Source organism: Pterocles gutturalis, unplaced genomic scaffold, assembly GCF_000699245.1.
Source record: "Pterocles gutturalis isolate BGI_N339 unplaced genomic scaffold, ASM69924v1 scaffold6283, whole genome shotgun sequence".
In the NCBI taxonomy this organism is placed as follows: Eukaryota; Metazoa; Chordata; class Aves; order Pterocliformes; family Pteroclidae; genus Pterocles; species Pterocles gutturalis.
Window position 1 is genome coordinate 24009 of NW_010117941.1, and position 18513 is coordinate 42521.

At 44.4% G+C, this 18513-nt stretch overlaps 1 protein-coding gene across 1 annotated transcript in view; it reads left to right on the top strand.

Moving 5' to 3' along the window:
- The window catches only part of COL26A1 (collagen, type XXVI, alpha 1), a 166936-nt gene that overhangs the window by 23830 nt on the left and 124593 nt on the right, over positions 1 to 18513 (top strand). The window contains exons 3-4 of the mRNA XM_010075999.1: positions 914 to 1036; positions 11501 to 11604. Coding sequence (XP_010074301.1) covers positions 914 to 1036; positions 11501 to 11604 — 227 coding nt within the window. The remainder of the gene's footprint in view (positions 1 to 913; positions 1037 to 11500; positions 11605 to 18513) is intronic.

The window sequence follows — 18513 nt, forward strand, 5'->3', positions numbered from 1 at the left end:
AAACACGAGCTGGTGTCTCCACCTCCCATTAGTGACCCCAGTTCTGATCCTCAGTCAGTCGGAAAGTGGCTCTCAAACCTGTTAACTATGCTGAGGTACAAAAGCAAAAATGTGAACCAGTATTTGGCAAATATGAATGATGCTTGCAAGGGGAAAATAAAAGTATCCTTGTCCCCCCTTAAGCATGACACTGGAACCTGAAAACCTATTTTTCAAAGAAAGTGGAAAGACTCAATGGGTCCCAATTCCCAGGGCTGACATTGCAGTTCCTGCCTTCTCATATGTCTCACAGTGAGAAGGTCTCTCTCACTCTTCTTTTCTTGTGAGACAGCATAAGACACTAGTTCCTCCCTCCCCTGCATTTTCTTTTACCCATTTTTAGACTGTAACCTCACCAGGACAGCAATATGACTTGTTCACGCTCTGTTGACAATGAGCTCCACCACACCAAAAAGCAAAATTTTCCAACTCAGATGTTGTTCAGAATGGTAGGAGGCTGAGGAACGATACCATAATGAGTGGGATGAAATTAAGACCAGTACAATGGGAACTGACTATCAGGAGATTTGGAACACTTTTTTTTTTATTCCTTTTTTTTTTTTTCCTCTAAAGTCCCATTGTTTATGATAACTAACAGAACTAAATTGTGTACTATAAAACCCTGGCCTCTGAGGACCAAGCAAGAGGCGTTACTGGTTCTCTTGTGGTTCAGGTTGGCAGAAGCAGGGAATCTTTCTGCAGCTATTGGGAGGAGAGGGTGGGGTGAGAAATGAAGACTGCAAGTTAGGCTAGCTATGGCTGGCAGAAGAAACAACCCCACCCCCAGATACTTTGTCTGTTTTTACTGTAGTCTCGTATGTGTTGGTTCAGCTTGCTGTCTTACTGAGGCTAACAGTGTCCTTTCTCTCTGCAGGCATTGGTGTCACTATACGGTTACACGGACGGTTTCCTGCCAAGTACAGAATGGGTCAGAAACGGTGATCCAGCGAGTTTATCAGAGCTGCCGGTGGCCAGGACCTTGTGCCAACTTAGTGAGGTAAAAATCTTCATGTCTCACGTTGCCCAAATTTTCACTCACTTCTCATTAAATTGGTTGGCTTTAAACTACTGCACAGAGTGTTGAGATCAATGGGTTGGATCCTGATATCCTGGTCGTGTAACTAAAGAACGCCACTGGTGTTAGGTGCAGAGTAATTACACATGAAGGTAAGTGCAGTATTGGGGACAAGTGATGTGAAACAGTTTAGCTTAGGTTGTAATGCCGGTTTGTACTTCTCCACACAGGAGACTGCCGCTAGTCGGGCATGAAGCTAAATAAATGTCAAGTCCAACACTTTGCAGTGTGACTGAACAGGCTTAGCAGGGGTCCTGGACTGATGGCACTGTGTGGCTTGTTGGTATTGAGTCCTCATACTCGGGTCACATACACTGGAAAGCTTTGATCGAATTCCATGCAGCTGGTGATGGACAAAGGTGATGTACCCTGTACATGCCCATGCCCTTACAGCACCTCTTACTCCTGCATCTCGATATCCTTTAGAGACATGCATGAAAGCACAATGTTCCCTCTCCCCAGATGAGAAAAAAGCTTAGAGACTGTGACTTGTCAAAAACTTGCCCCAGATGTGCTGTTAGCCTGCTTTGCCTTTCAATTATTTACAGTCTTGGGACCCACCTACATTTAAGAAAAAAAACCTGTGAAATAGCTGTCCCCAGCTACCACCTTTCAGTATGCAAAGTGTCTCTGTATTGTTGAGCTTTGCCTTCTCTGAAAGACATTCTCAGAGCAGAACAGTGTTACCCACCCATCTGGGAATTGGTGCAAAAAAGCCATTGTGCTCTAAATTTACACCTAGCTTCTCTAACAATTTCCCGTGTAAACAAGTCCATAATTTAGCTCGCAAAGCTTATTCATTGTATTGCTATTGTTACCAATTCACCCACAGGGCACTGGCAGAGGTCCTCTTGTAGTTGATAACCTAGCCAGAACTTGGTTGGACTACCCACTTAAATACCCAGAGATCTACCTTTCCAGTCTGTTCTTGCAACTCTTTGTCTGGAATTCACATTTTCCACGTGGCAGTTACCACAGTTGGTTCTCCAGTTTCTACTTGGCCACTGGTCAGTCTAAGTTTTTTCACTTGTAATATATCTGCTTTGGTGTCTCTTTGGTCTTGTTTTATGCAAGGCTGTGGTTGAAACACTCAATATTTTACGCTGTCATGGCCAAACTTCTGTTGAAGCTTTTTAATTTCCCAGACTTTTTATGCACATAATTGTCATTAGAAACTTGTGAGCTTTCACCTTGTCTCCTAAAGTTGCCAAAAATCTTGCTTATTTTTCCTTGTTGATGTAACTGCAGTTTCATAAGTACCAAACAATTGATTGTGTTACTAGTAAAAAACCTTCTTGTGGGCTCCTGCAGTTACTCATATACATTGATTCTTACATTGTTAACCCAGAGACTTTAGGAGTAGGGTGTGCTGTTGTGACATTGTTATTCATGGAACATTTTCAGTTTCAAATGTAGTTTGGTTCATTTGCCTGACGAGTCCAATTGTTTGGAGACAATGCAGAATGGTAGCAGACTTCTCAATTTTTCTTTCTATGTGAGAATAGCATGGAAAGGAGCTGGGTTTGTTGATATTTAGGATCTCAGCTGGTGAAAGCTGAGCTGACGGGGGCTGCATTTCTGGAAGACAATCACCATGGAGAAACCTATCAGAAGAGATGGGAGGACACTGATGTTCTGCTCCCTTTGCAAGCGTGAGGAAACGCAAGCAAAGTGAATGGCACCCTTCCAGGGAAATAACTGTACTGCCTGTCCTCTAATCATGCATTGTGTGACATTCTTGCATGAGTGGGAAAGACCCTGGACCTCTCTTTCCCAAGGACCCCCAGAAAGCTTCTGACAAATGCTGGAGCCCACCAAGTAATCAACAAAAGTAAAGCAGAAGTGGCATGTGCTGGTTCCTGCTCGTTTCCTGTACTGCAGCTGTACAAAAGGGAGAGCCCCAAGAACAACTGAAGCCACTGAGTCCTGAGAGTTGAGCAGGTTGTTGGATCAGTTATCCTCATCCCACATATCTTTTATAGGCAGTTGCTTGTTCTCAGCAGTGCATCTGTATTCTGATAACGGAATGAAAAGCAGCCACTGAAAATGATGGATCTTGTGATGTGTAACTACTGTGGGCAACATTTGTTAATCCTGAGCCACATTGTATGGCTGAGGTCTTATTTCCTGGGACTGTGCAGCAGCCCATCAGTGTTACGTTGGCAGCACCTAGGGGTGTGTGATAACTGCATTTCTCTTGTCTCAGAGTCAAGCTAAGGTTTAAAAATTATTTTTATTAATGATGTGTTTCCCTCTGTTTCACCACAATGAATATTGTCTCTTTAGGAAGCACCAGTCTCTCCTAATTCAGGTGAATCCCATCTCCTGTTTTCAGATGACAACTTTCAATGAGAAGGACAGGCCCCAAAGTTTGTTTCAGACTTCTCACAAAAAGAGAATGGTGGATGTGGCGTGGAAGAACTTGAGCCCATGTGATTGCTGCTTTGCCACCATGGCTCTCACTAGCAGCAAAGGAGACCTCTGCCCGTGTTTCACCTAATTCTGCTACTGTGGGACTGAAGTCCAGAAATGCTGCAAGTTCTGATACCTTGTGAGGTCAAGGGATTAATCTCTTAGGGGGCATCCTAAGTAAGCATAGCTTCAGTAAATACCTTCAACAGGGAAAAGCAAGATGACTGGTATAAAATCTGACAGTGTTCTGTCCCAGCACTTTGCAAAACAAAAAAAAAGGAGAGGGCTTACGCTAGCTTCATGGAAGGAGAAGAAAAGAATCCCTTGTGTCACTAAATGCCTTCTCTGGGTTACCATCCTTGAGCGTGTTCTCTGTTTTGTCTGTGGTCCTTAATGATTGCCTGCTGGACTGTAGTATCTGCTCTTCACGACAGGTCCAGCAAGAATGCTTCACAAGGCCAGTGCTTCATTCCCATCAAACAACGTTGTTCCTGTTTCCTCCTTACCTCCTTACCTTCTCCGTACCAGTACCTCTCTCTTTTCAGGTTTTCTGGAAGTCTAGCTTCTGGGGATGTCAGGCTTACTCCAGGTCTAGTAGTGGCTAGAAATGTTCATGCTCTCTATATTCTTGTGGTTGTTCAGGTAATATAAATATATCTGCTCTCCTTTTGCCAAAAAGAGAAACTTAAATTCTGGCCTTCTCTTATTCTTCTCATAGTGAGATTTCTGGTGCCTGAGCTTGAAGCGGGGGCACAGCCAGATTCATATGGTGTTACGCTGGACTGTAAGCAATGTAAAATGTCTGTAAGCCGTTGGCATTACTTTGGCTTTATAGTATTTCTCCCAGCTGTGACTTGAAGCAAACTGTTTTCATCTCCTTGTTTACAGGGAGTCAGCCATATCTGGAAGAGCTTTCATTCTGCCAGCACCCGTTATCGGGCTGCTCACTAGCAAAAGGGACACCAGCCAAAAAAAAGGCATCTCTCAGCCTTGTGGTGACAGCTGAGAGGGGCTCTCTGTTAGGGAGACTCTGCTTACAAGCAGACATCAGTGTGGCCAGACAAGGATTTAATCCATTTCCTGTCTCCCATTCATTCGTGTTATGTTTCTTTCCCTTATTGCACAAACTGCAGCTCGGGGTCAAGCCTTTGACAGAGGAGTATCTGTGAGATCCCCAGCCTAGCAGCTTCAGTTGTGTGATGTCCTTTCTGTCTGTTCACTTGCTCTTGGGAAGCTGGCAGCTGTACTTCTTTTGCAGGAGTGTCGTCATCTTGGCTGGGATGGGATGAGCTGCTCTGTTCTTGCCCTCCACCCCAGACTCTATTTAGCTTGGGTGCTGAGTTGCTTTGGAGCGGTCTTGGCTGGAGACTTTCCCTCAGCGGATCTATTATTGAACTCTTTCTATTTGTGTAGTGAAGGCTTCAGCTTCTGCATGCCATAGGATATGCCTTTGCTTTGTCACGCTACGAAGTGAACAGGCAACTTTCCAGCCGTCTGGCTGAAGCTCCTAGTGTGCTTATAAAAATCGCATGCCATTTATCTGTCTGAAGGAAAGGATACAGTCTCTAGTTTGGTGTTTCCCTGGCATCCTAATCTCTGGGTCTCTGCTGCTTGGATGGTTGCACCCAGCTCCCTGTAAACCCAGGCATCTGAATTGTAACCCTTCTCCTGAGCAGTCACTCTGCTGCAGCAGCTGCACCATCCTGTCATGCTTAGGACACTAAGCTCCTTGAGGCTCACAGAGAATGGCCGTCTTATGGGCCAGGCAAGAATTTAAAACTTGCATTCAGTTGCTGGAGTTTTTGTGACTTCTGCCTGGTCAAGCGATGCCACCTCGCCTATAAGCTGAGAACAGTCTTTTGTCTTGCTGTGTTTTATGAATCTGAGAATAGGATGACTTGCTATACACTAGTGGGCTAAAATCAGCCTACTTTTGATTAGGGTATTTGTGTATGACTGTTGTGGTCAGCAAGTAAGTACCTCAGGAGGTGAATGAATGTGGTGAACAGCCTGACAGATTGTGCACTGTTACAGTCTTCAGAAGACAAACACTTTCTGCTTCAAACTGTTGTTGCTGTGAAAGTCCCTAACTCATCTCTGGAAGCACACTGGTTCAGATTGTGGCACAAATAGGTTTCATTCTAGAAAAATAAATGTTCCTAGCAAGGTTGTTTGATTTATTTTTTTTTTATCCTACTATTTTTTGCTGGACTCAGTGACCACATAACTGTTTCACTCTAGACTTTGAGCATCCTGTCTCTGCAGCACTTTCTGGCTTCAGAGAATCTGGAGATTCCTCTGGAAACCCATAGCTGGCTTGTACAGGGATGGGCTTACCTGGCCTTCATACTTTAGTGAGAGCCATTGAAACCCCAGACATGAAGTTACACTTTTTAAAGGTGTGAGGGATGGAAGGGAAAATTGTTCTTGCGATAGAGCAAATCTGAGCTGTGGTGCCCTTTCCAACTGTTAGTCATTGTGTTTTTTTCAGTATTCTAGCTGGTTTGGCTTATCACAAATGCTCTGTGCTTTTGATTACATTTTTAACATAGGCAGGCTACACATCTTAACATGGATCATTCTTGCTGTTTGGGGTTTTTGAGTGTTGGCTTTTTTTTTGTTGTTGTTTTCATTTAAACTGAGCACATTTCTGTTCCTGGAGGGATTTTATAAGCTAGTTTGCAGAATAACAAAGAAGGAATTCTGGAGGCTCATCCATTTTGGTCTTCTCTTACTGACCCTGTAGCAACTAAATCTTCAAAGGCAGAGAAGTTGGATCTGTCACCCAAGAGATTGGCCTGTAGCTGATGTTTCTCCTCAGTTTCAGAAGCAGTAATGCCATGGATAAATCCTTCTCTCCTTCTTTCCAGTCAATTGAGCAATAAATCCCAGAGCTTATTCCAGTGCATTAGGACTCCTATTTGAAGTCCTGTTACACATGAACTCTGTTTCATTCCTTTATTTCTCTCCAAGATGTAAAGCCATGTGACTGGAAAAAGATGCCTGCTCTCCCATGTACACATGGAACATAAACGTAGGATGAACAGTGCTCCTACAAACAGGATAGATGGTGGCTCTGTGTGTGCATGGGATTAGAGCTGTAGCACAAAGGGATGTTCTCAGGCTTGGGAAACGACGTGGATGGCTGTGTGCTGAGGGCTGGGCACAGGTGGAGGGCCAGCTGCTTTGTAGGTTGTGCACAGGTGTCCTCAGGCTGCTAATTGAAGGCCTTTTGATCTTGCCCAAACATGCTGGCTGGGCACCGTTCCTCCTTGCTGGTAGGGAAGTTCAGTGCTGTTCTGCAATACCACCGAGATATAATTATTAATAAAGACAGGAGCTGATGGTTACTCTAGTGACATAGAAACATCTGTCTCTTTAGTCTTTTTTCCTTAGGACCAAGAGACTGTGAAGTATTGCTCTGTGCAGCTTGGGATGGGAGGAATGTAAGTAACTGTTTTCTGGGTTTTAGGTTCTTGGGAAGTGATGCCAACCTGATGTGCTCAGAGTTAAACAGAGTCCTCTTCCTCCACTTTGGCAAAGGCAGGACATGTACAATGGCCTCCAACACTCCTGCAGCTGCAGGTTTTGTTTTTTGTCCAGTGTCTGCAGGAGCATATTTGAAACTCCTGGTTATGTTCTGCCCTGGGGAACTACTGCCTTTGTGCCGAGGAAGCTGGAAGAGCTGGGGCTGCAGGAAAAAAAGAGCAGAGGTCTGATTCACAGAGTGATGGTCTCTGCCGTGCTTATAAATGCGCACATGATGGCAAAGGTACTCCTTGTCAGTGTCTAGTAGGCTTTAAGAGGACACTTATGATGGTCTGTCTGGAGAGGGGATGGTGGTGTTGGGAACCAAATAAGTTCTTGATAGCTTCTTCGAGTAACGTACTCCCTAGATACACCCATAAGATTTCATTTTCTATGTCAATACTTGCCCAGCTCTTTCCAGGGCAGCTAAGTGGTTCAAGATTCAGTTATTTAGCTTGATGTATTTGAAATCCAATTTCAGAACACTCTGATTTTCTGTGAAGAATTTTAGATTCTTGGCATGTGTGTAAATCAGGCCATTGGTACCAAAAATTAGAGGAGCTACCACGAGCTTTGTTCTGATTTTTTAAATGCAGATATAACACTTGTTATAAATGAGATGGATTGTCCTTGTTCAGAAAACAATCTGCCAGTTATGTGAACAGATTTGGACCCATTGGATTGATATGTGGCTTCATTGCTGTGAGAGCAGGAGGTAAAAGAAAGTTTAGATTCCTTGTTTTCTAGATTCTTTGCCAGTCAAAAAGGCAAGTTCATTCCTCTTGTTATCCTGAAACCTATCAGTAAGTGATGTTGAAACTTTCAACCTCTAACTTGAATAAAAGTGAATAGGAGCCTCTGAAGGTCACCGAGGTCTCCTTGGGCACAAACTGCAATGGCTGAATGAATCGCACTAACAAAACCATCTCTTGTGATGTGGAAATGAGTTTCACGCCTTCCTTCTCATGTGGTCTTTGTGTACAAACAGCTTTGCTTGTAAGTGTCAAAGGGCAGGGGAAATCTGTAAAGGGGGAAGGTATTTCCCATGTGTGACAGGCTGTCCTGCTTCGGTCACGGCAGAGAATCACGCCTTTCTCTTTGACCTGGTTTTTGAGGCTCTGGTCCAAGAATGTGACACTTTTTCCCTTTCTTGTGTCATGTCTGGCTGCTGTGTTCAGTGACACTTCCTTGAGAGCAAGCGGAACATATCCTTGTGTGCTGAGGCGTGAGACTTGTTGGCTGCCATCCCTCAGTGTATTCTGACCTCTCCAGTATTTCTAGCTTCATATCCCCAAATCAGTTAATCAGTCATCTTGTGCTCCCTCCCCAAATTACCACTTCCTGGGCAGTCACTTAGAGAGATGCAGCTGAGAGACTCTGTTTCCCAGATGATGATTGCATGTGGATGAGCTCCTGTAGCTTGTCTGATGCTGATCAAACAGTCTCCAAGTGACAGTGATCAGACAGGTGGATGTTTGATCTGATCTAGTAACAGCAGTGGCTGTTAGTTGAGTTTTCTGGATTCTTTCCTCAGTGTTGCTCCACTCCCTGGGACATTGCTGTGAGCCTCAGGAAATGTGTTGGTAAATGATGTTTGTCTCTTGCAGTAGAGTGGCAGGTCCTGGTAGTTTGCTTCTCTGCAGTGCTTGGAAGCCTTCTGCTGAGTGCTTCCTTTGTCTGTCTGGGAAGCAAAGAGGTGCAGGTTGTGGCTCATCCTAACCTCTTATCTTACTGTGGTTTTGCAGATTTCTGTGCCAGTGGTTGTGGCTTGGGTGACATCCAAGGAAAAGGCTTTCCTATTCAGCTACCAATCCTTTTTTTCTGCCTGTTGTGTTTTCCACACATTTTCATTCCAAGGCTTCTGATCTTTATCAGCTATGTTTTTTTCCTCTCCGTTTTCGTGGTTTTTCCTCTCCTTCAGTTGCAACACTATAGGTATCAGAAAAGGGTGATGCTTTGCTAAAGGAGTTTTCTTTGCTCCCCTCCTGGAACAGCAGTCAGAAACCTGCATGATATGACAATATATATCACAACACTTTGGTGCCATGTCACATGATTGAGGAAAAATGATGCTGTGAAGAACAGAGCAGTTTTAGAGCAAATTGGAGCTAGCAAGCTGGGACCACTTCACATGCCTGACTGCACGATGCTGAACAGAACTACAAATGTCAGGACTCTTCCAGGAAATTCAGGGTGGGTGGTAGGCTGTGACAGCTGAGCTCCATGTTTGTCATGCCCTGAGAAGTCCTCGCTCGTTTGAGGATTAAACTATAGCTACTTCCCCGACACAGAACTGCTGCCAAGATTCCAGTCTGGCTCAAGCCACTCTCCACACTTCATAATGAAGTTTGAGAGAGCTTTAACATCTTGGTGTTGGCAGAAACATGGTTTTAAAATCACAGTGTGGTTGGAGACTAGCTGGCTCTGGACACTGGCAACGGGGCTGGAGACTTTCATCTCAAGGTCAAATCCAACTGTGGTGTTAGTGACAAAGTCATGAACTTCTGACTGATGGTTCGGGGCTTACGTGTGGAAAGATGTCTTGAGTCCAATGCCAGGACTGGGAGTCGGGAGACTTGGGTTCAGTTCCTGAACTTTGCCAGATCTGTTCTGAGACCCTCAGCGAGACACTTGAAGTCTTCATGCCTTTAGGTCTCTCTGTGAGAAAGCACTGAAGGTCTACCTACGTCAACGTGGTGCCAAGTCCTCAAACTCACTCATGACTGTAAACTCCTGAAATACCACTGGATGTAGAAGTGCAAAGAACTAGGTGGGACGAGCTGGCTCTGTCCAGCCCGTATTAGACAAGTGCCTGGATCACAGTTGTCAGTGTTAGCGGTAACTGGCGTGCTTTTTGGCAACTCAGAGGGTGAGGACGTAATGTTCTCAGGAGACAGCGTTGCTCTCCCATCGCTGGGTGATGCTGTTCCAAGTGCAGGCCCCCATGTGCTCAGGAGGAAGCTTGTGCAGCCCTCCTCTCCGGTGGCTATAGGAGAAGTTGCTTTCTGTGTTTGGAAGCTGGAATAAAAAATCAGCAACAGCTTACTGAGAAATTAGTTTCCCAAAGGCTGTGTTAACCGTGACTAAGCTGCTGCCTTCCTTCCAAGACACACATGGGCAGCCTCTCCTGGCAAACCTTTGTTACTGCTCTTCAGAGTAACTGTACCAATGTCACTGCAGTGCCATCCTGGATGTACACCTGTGCCTGCTACCCCTTGGAGGGGTTTTGGAAGAGATTCATGCCATTTCTAGCTCCGTTTTGGTCTAGTGCCCAGCTGAGCCCAGTCCAGTGCCGCAGGCAGAGCCGGCTTGGGCAGCACTCCGTCTCCTGGCGGCTCTCGGCACTGCGGGAGGAGGCTTTTTCCCTGAGGACACCCAGGTGCTCTGGGCTAGTGTCTGCCTGGCCTCGAGAGAGAAGCACAAAGCTGCAGCCTGCAACACTGTAATCCCAAAGCTTCAGCCTCTCCCTGTGCGTGCCAAATTCCTTTGGCTGTTAAATAAGGGTAGGAATTTCGAGGGGAGCTTGTAGAGTATGACTTCTGTGTTTGCTTTTAGCTTCATGAATAGCAGCAGTGACTTGTCTGGCTGAATACTGGGAGAACTCTGATTTGCCAGCTTTGAAGGGCTGCTGTGTTAAAAGGGAAGCTGGCATTTCTGCATCGGTCCGTTCTGCATTGATTTCAGAGTCACTAGTGCCTTAGACAGGTCTGCTTGTGTCTGCAGGTAGCCCTCTAAGTTTCCAGAGGGGTATGTCAGAATTTGTGCTTTAATTTGGGCCCTGGGGGTGCTGTGTGCTGTACATAGAGCTAACAAACATGTCCTGCAGTATCTTGGCTGTGTGAGGAAGAGTGTAACCCTATTTCAGGTGGGGAAAACTGAGGCGCAGGTCAGTTAGCTGGAAAAAAGGCTCCATGCAGATGTAGTGTTGTGTCATTGTGATCTTTGTCACACTGATGTGTCAATACATCCCAGATTTGAGTAGTGCAGGTGGGAGAAGGGAAAGCACCCAAGAGATTTATGCAATTTTTGTGAGAGTAATGTTTTTGGAAACTCTGTTAGTATTGAGTGAGGAAAGGCTAATGCCAGTCTTTGTTCAACATTGGAGAAATCCATGTGGAGGTAGAGTGAGGAAAACAAGAGTTGTCATCTCTGTTGCTTGCAATGAGTTGGTAGTGCTGGGACTTCCACAAATCATACTGGTGTTATTTGGGGTAGAGGTGTGGGGAAAAGCCAGAAGAGTATTAGGGCTTAAGGAGAAAAAAAATAAAGGGTTGTCACATCAGATCAACACTGTGGTAAACCCTTGCTCTGTTACTTTGTGTGTCTCCTTTTTCTGCAGCTGAGGGTGGCTGGGTTCTCTGGGGATATGTCCAGGCAGGAAGATGTGCTATGCAACACCGCCCTCGAGCAGACAAGTGCATTCTGCTGACTTCTTGTTTGTGTTAGTTACAGGACTCTCATCAGGCCCACGTACAAAATGTCCTACCGAACTGTGACCACGCTGGAGTGGAGGTGCTGTCCTGGCTTCACAGGGAGCAACTGTGAAGAGGGTAAGTTATCCAGCAATGTATCTGCCCTTACAGAGCAGCGAGGGGATATGTGGGTGGACTGGCTGCATTGAGTTGGGTTTTGTTGCTTAATTTGCTCTACACCGCTCAGAGGAACAAATCACCTGTTCTCTTCGTTCCCCATTGTTATCTAAATGCTCGCACACAAGCTCTGAAAGGTGGTCTTGGAAGACCAGCCATACCGAATGCTTGCAAAGAAACCTGAACAGAGAGAGGAAAGAAACAAAGAAATGGGTACTCAGGGATGACCTGTTTGTAGGTGTGCTCATGGTTGGTGTCCCCATTGCACAGTCCTTCAGAAAATGCACATTCTCCGTGTCAATGTGTCATCTTCTCCATATCCCACGCCATCGCCACTGGTTGCTGTAGCTGGTGAAGGGTGGTCCCTGGATGGCTGCTTGTAAGAATTAAGCCTGTAAGGTCTGGACACAGATAATATGTGTTCCCAGGGAGCTTTGAATTAAATTAGGCACTCTTTGTCCCCCTTCCCACCTGCCCCCTGACTTATGGTGCAGCAGTTCAAGCGGCATAGTGCATGTGAAAACAGTTCTGGATTTGGCATCTGATCTTTCACATGGAGGAAAACGCAGTGCTTTTTCCAGAGCTGGAAAAAAGGAAAGTCTTTTCCCTTTCTCATTATGATGGACAAGAGGGGCATGTTTTGCATTTTCCTTCCTGATGTTTTCTGCTTTAACTGTTGCTTCTGGGGCTTTGAAACAAGTCCTGCTTGTCCATTGAGTTTCAGGTTTAGGCACTAAGCCATCTGCTGAATCTGTGTCACAAGTGCTCATGGCTTATGAATGGGAGATAGACTGAGCCTTCAGTTTTCTGTTTATTTGCATTAGGTCAACACAGCCTGCATCTGCTGGCTGGCGAAGGGTCATTGGGGGTGTCTGAAATCTCTTAGACTCCGCTGTTTGTAGCTGTACCTTGTTTTCTTTGTGCTGTGGTGTCTCAGTGCTAATCATACAGCAGGCAGATCTCTAATTAGGAAGTTGTCTCGTTACAGTCACAAAGAATGATGGTTGAAGACAGCAGCTTGCTTCAGGCTGCTGAGGAAACAATTGCTTTCCAGAAGCTCAAGAAAAGTCTTAAATGATAAAGCTACCCTACATTGTAGTCTGCAGGAGAGAGCTGTGCATTTGAGCATGCTGCTAAAAGATGTGAGCCTGGGAAAGAGAAGCTGCTGTGTGCAGCTTGCATTTTTACCTGTCACTGCAAGGGAGAGGGATGCTAAGGATTGGGGCAGAACTGTTATTTCCAAAGTAGCTGTGGCTCAGCCTGGCTGAGGATCTGACTGGGGACCCGAGGAGCTTGTGTGTGCAGCCCATTCGTGCCTGTAGGTTTGGACAGGTGTGAGTAATTACGGCTTAGTGGTGCTTCTGGTGTAAAGGAGAGAATCCAGCTCCCTCCCACAGTGCCAGATCTGTCTCAGCAGAGTTCAGTGGAAATAAAAAGCCAACATAAGCTTGTTTGAGAAAGTCAGCAGCGATCTCACAGGAATGGGTCTGTGGAACGAGGTGACAATTTTATGCAGTTAGTTTTCAAGGTGGAACTGTTCTTTTGGGCTTGGATATGGTCTGTGGAGTGTGAGCAGAAAGCCAGTAGCAAGCCCTCACTTTCATGTGTGATATTCTTTTTACCTTTTTTTCCTCCCTAAAACGTCTGGTGCTACCGGCAGTCCCATACTCTTGAAAGAAGGAGGAAAATAAAAGAGAGACCACTTTGTAGTACAGCAGGGTTGTGCCACTTAATTTCTAGCAGCAGTATTGGCATTAGCGTGCAGAACACCTCAAGCTGTTCAGAGGCATCAATTTTAAAATTGAAGTATTTACTTGCTCCTTATGTTAATTCTTAATATTAGTGTCACTTGGAAGTGTAAGTAAAAAAGGCCAAAAGGAGTTTTTTAGGGCTTTTTGGCAACTTATATAAAGCCTTTTGTACTTTCTCCTTTCTGCACTCTCTCCTACTACAAATTTCTCTGAGAAAAGACCAGCGAAAAAGGGCCTCTGGTTCTGCTGAGAGGGTGGGATGCTTACATCTGTATGGGTCCTTCCTGGAAACAGCAGACAAAAGAAAACAGAAAACTAAACTGAAACAAAACAAAACCAGTGCAATTAGGAAGCCACAGCGAATTAGCAGGGTAGAACCTCAAAATGCTTTCATCTTTTTTTGGTACTAGTTAAACTTCACCTCAGTATTTCATTTCACTTGTATATGCAGCTGGTGCTTTGGAAGTTGATGTGAGGTAGGCATGATTGAAGGCAGATCAGACCTGCGCTATTTTCAGCTTGCCTCTTTCCTGTATTGCAAATGCTCTCATTCTCTGACAGTCACTGGTGTTCTCCACTGTCAGTAGAATGGCAACTCCAATGGCTCTGAGCTTCCACTTCAAGATGTCTCTCTCCTCTTTCCAGAGACTGAAGGAAAAAGTTTTCTTTCCCAGTGGGCTCTGGAATAGTAACGTTGCATTTCCGTGAGTAGGGCAGAGTAAACCAGGACATAACGGATTGATCAAGCACTTTTGTGAGTTGTGTGTGTATGGGCACGGCTGTGGAGGTCCCTTCTTTGGAATGATCATGCTTTTTGCATCTTGAGGCTTGAGAGATCTATCTGTTGAGTCCTCCTTTAATCCCCAGTGAGCAGGATTGGTGCCTGCTCCTTTTTTGTGCCGTTCTGGATTGTTTGGAACAGTGTCTCTGCGGGGAAGCCACTGTAGCCTGTCTGGAGGATGGATTGCTTTTACTAGCTATCCTTTTATGAGCCCTTCCTTGCCCTTTTTAAATTTGTTTTATTTCTTTTAGTATTTTATGGGGGGAGATATGATGGTGGGAGGACGAATGAAGGAAACCAAGTCAAAGAACTTGCAATCATTCAAAGGCTGCAGTGCAGCTATTTCCGACGTACATACTTTTGTGTTATCTCCTAAATGGCAGGTCAACTTTTCTTTCGCAAATGCAGGCCAGCGTGGATCTCTAGCCCCAAAGTATGACAGACTCCGGATGAGACTGGCTTACTGTAACACACCTTCAATGGGAAAACTGCCCTTCCACCCTAACATACTGCACACTCATAGAGCAAGCTGTTAAATGCAATTTGACTATTACAAAGTATCTTGACCCTTCGCTAATAAGTTTAGCTTGAGAAAGTAACCACTTAGCTGTCACCAGCTGGCAGGCACCTACATTAATGCTGAAGGCTGCACATTGTTTAGATTGAAATTATCTTGGGAATTTAACTCTTGCATTTTTGCTGATAAAGAGCAGCATCATCTGGAGGAAGCCCAGCTCTCAAAGTGGGTGGAGATTTTGCTACTCAGTGGGCTACTAATTTACTGAGGTGGGGATGGCTGCTTCCAATCTGTTTCCCTTCTTAAGTCCACACTGCTTGGAGCTCTCCCCCCTTCCCTTTGTGGCTTTCCCCTCACCCAAAGGTATGTCAGCATTTAAAAGGTTTCTGATTCCTTTGTTGTTTTTGTAGAACTGTGACCAGCTAGTTGAGTAGATAGTTAAAAATCACCAGTTGTACTAGGGCTTCCCAAAGGGTTTCTTGCAACTTTCTTGGATGGAGAAAACACTTGATGGAAACAAGCCTGGTGAATTTAACCGTCAGTAGATGCTAATTTTTATTTTCCAGTTTCAGGGTTTTTTGTTTTGTTTAAACTAGAGCCCAAGCCTAGGACAGGAAATGAATCCACTGAGCCACCCAGTCTGCTGACTGCTGATATAAAGAACATATGGACGAGGGCAGTGCAGAGGTGAAGTGGTTTAGCTATTGCAATCATGCATCAAGCTGATTGATTTGAATCCAAGATGACGCTGAAATTTCAACTCAGCCTTTTTTCTATGTGGCTGAAGGTTCAAAGGCAAATGTACTGTCTTGGGAGGGAAAAGTGTCCCTAGCAAGTTCAGGAGCTCAGCACTGCCCTACAGCTCTCCAGCTAGGCAAAGTCTTATTTCACTTTACAAATCTAACATAGATTTATTTCTTGTTTGTTAGTATTGCTTGAATCTGGGACAGTAACCAGTATCCTGTATTTACCCCTGAAGCAGATTGATGGTAGGCAGCTTAGGTGTTTGGGCAAGAAGCAGCTTTGAGAGTAGCCTCAGCACCTCTAAAGTGATGCCATTGTGATTCCAAGCTTACCTTTTTTTTTGTTTCCAGAAGAATACAAGTAGGATAGGAAATCTGAGCAGCCTTGTTCAAGTAATGGTTTAATTTGAGAAGTTTCCCCCACCCCACTTCAGTTCTTGGAATATATTTATCTACTTTTAACAAATATTGTTTGCACCTTGTCATCCTGATGTTTTTCAAACCTCTTGGATTCTCATGTGTTTACAGTTTTCAAAGCAGCATAAGAAAATGAGGACTTTCTTCTCGGTATGACAGAGGACAAAAACCTCCTCCTTTTTTACTGCTGGTTCTCAAAGTTTCTTTGTCTCAGGAGGGGAGATACAGAACAACGCTGCCAGGAAAATCTTAAACTGGCAAATGCAAATATGATACAAAATTCGATGAGGCCGTGAGAATGAACATCAAAACTAGAGGCCTGAAAGTTTGAAAGCCCATTAAAGTGCTCTAGAAGGAAGAGCATTCAAAGTGGTGTTGATGGGACACTTCTCAGGTCTTGGTTTGCTCCCCTGTGAACCTTTAAACACAGAACTGTCAATGTGTGAAAATACAATGTGAAGATTATGGACTAACATTTCCCATAATATCACAGTTGTTCTTTTCAGGAGTTGAGCTTGTGCGAGTTTTACTTTTGTCGAGTACTTAAGTTCCTTCTCATTTCTTCCTCATAGCCACTGTTTGGAAGCAGGGGAGGTAAGTCTCTATATCGCACACAGCGAGCAGCAGAGCTCTTTGCTGCCACTGAGCGTTTTTCATCTTGCCCTTAGAAACTGAGAAAATGTAAGAGAAGACAGCGGGGGTCAAGAGAGGCATTGCACTACCTGTTCCTGTTTGCTGCTAACTCCTAGTGCTTTCTGACTTCAGCAGAGTCCACACATCCTGTCATAATCAAAGCAAAAGCTTCCCTTTGAAGAGTGAAATTCTCTGAGGTGTTTATCTTGGTGCTCTTCGATTAGCGGGGCAGTTTTATGCTGCAAATGTGTTGCAGACTGAGGTACCTTCCTTTCAGGTTTGGATCTAGCACAGACCCTTGCATGTATGGAGTTCTCTCCTAGAGGCTGCCTCTGTAATCCCTTTAGTGAAATGCGACTTTGCTCTCAAAAATTTTGAGACCTGTGTTTCAAACTCCAACATTTGGTTCCACATAGCAATCTTGCTTCTGAAGATATCTTCTCATTCCAAAGTTTAATGTTTATTAGATGCAATAAGTAAATTATGTGAATACATGCTATAGACTAAGTACAACCTGAATTTCCTAATAATTATCTAGTTAGTAAAGCAATTAGTAGCAAAATATGGTAACTAACTGTAAACCTACTTTAAAAAATATTTCATGAAAAAACATCAAAACATTTGATCACGCTTGATGGAATTTCTGATGCATGAAAGCAGCTTTGAGTAATGATGTTTGTGTACCTGTAGCACACAGGTGTTGGATAGCATCTACTCTGATATTTTCCTCCATAGCATACACCTTCTGCTCCTCCATATGTTATACCTCCTTCTGCTTGTGTTTCTGGTGGCCTCTTCAATATAAGGCAGAAGGTCCACCAGAAGTTTCCCAGACTACTCTGCGATGTGTCACCTGATTCCTATCCACTCCCATCACCCTGCTGACCACTCAGCAACCTCTGACCTCAGGCATCACATGTGTGTCACCCTCGATTAAATTTTCAGAGGAGTTCCTGGAGCGTGGGGTCACTGTTGGAAGAATATGCAGCCTGCTGAGAGCGCTTTCTGGCATCAGTGCTGTGTGACTGCTTGAACACTTTCTAAATGCTCATCTTCTCTTTTGATACACAGACAAAAAAAAAAAAAATCCCTGTCAGATTTCCAGAGATTTTGACATTGCATTCCATCATCTGACTAGCTTCATTTTTTTGGACATTTTTAATCTGAACAGGGAGAATTTTGTTCAGCACCTAATGTCAAAATATTTGGAGTGATAAATATCTGCAGATGTTATCTTAATTAAAAAAGCTGTATGCCATACTGTTACATTTTCCCACTTTTTTTTTAGATACCATCAAATTACTGTGACATGTAGAGAATCTTTTTTATTTCGATAAGCTTTTGTTTTCCCAAATATATTGGATGCTTTCTGTTTCTTAGCCATGTTATTTCTTAAGTGCCAAACCCACCTATTTATAGTTAATGACTTTCTTATTAATCTGCTTTATTTCCAATCAAGATAGAACATAACCTTACCCTGGATAGGGCTAACACAGGACCAGGCTGGGAGGCTCTGTGTGTATCTGCTCTGCCTGGATCTTTTCTCACCCTGCTGGCAGGATTCTGTCCATTGCTGTCAAAAAAGAGACAAATGTGGGGCTTCTTTGACAACTTCAGCCTGTCTTTAGGTGCTGTTGTAACTAACTGATACATGTGTTTTCTGGGGAGTGGTGGGGTGCAGCAGGAGAAGGTTGGAGTTGAGGAGGAAGTCTTGGGTAGTTGACTTGAGCTTCTGAGCTCCTGCTGCTGTGGTAAAGCAGGTTCTGCCGTTGCACAGAACGGATGCCGGCGGCAAGGTATGGCTCTTCCGTGTGTCTGCTAGTGTTGCTGCTTCGTCAAGAAGTTTTACCTTCCATCTAACTGTCTTTAGTATATGAAAAGGAGTAGCAATCACCATCCTGGAATTTCTGGAAAGATCAAAAAGATGAATTACTAGATGGTTTATGGAATTGGGCAGGGTCTTAATTCTTGCCTGTTAGCGATGGCTTGGATTGGTTCTGCCTTGAAACTGGGATTCTCTTGAGGCTC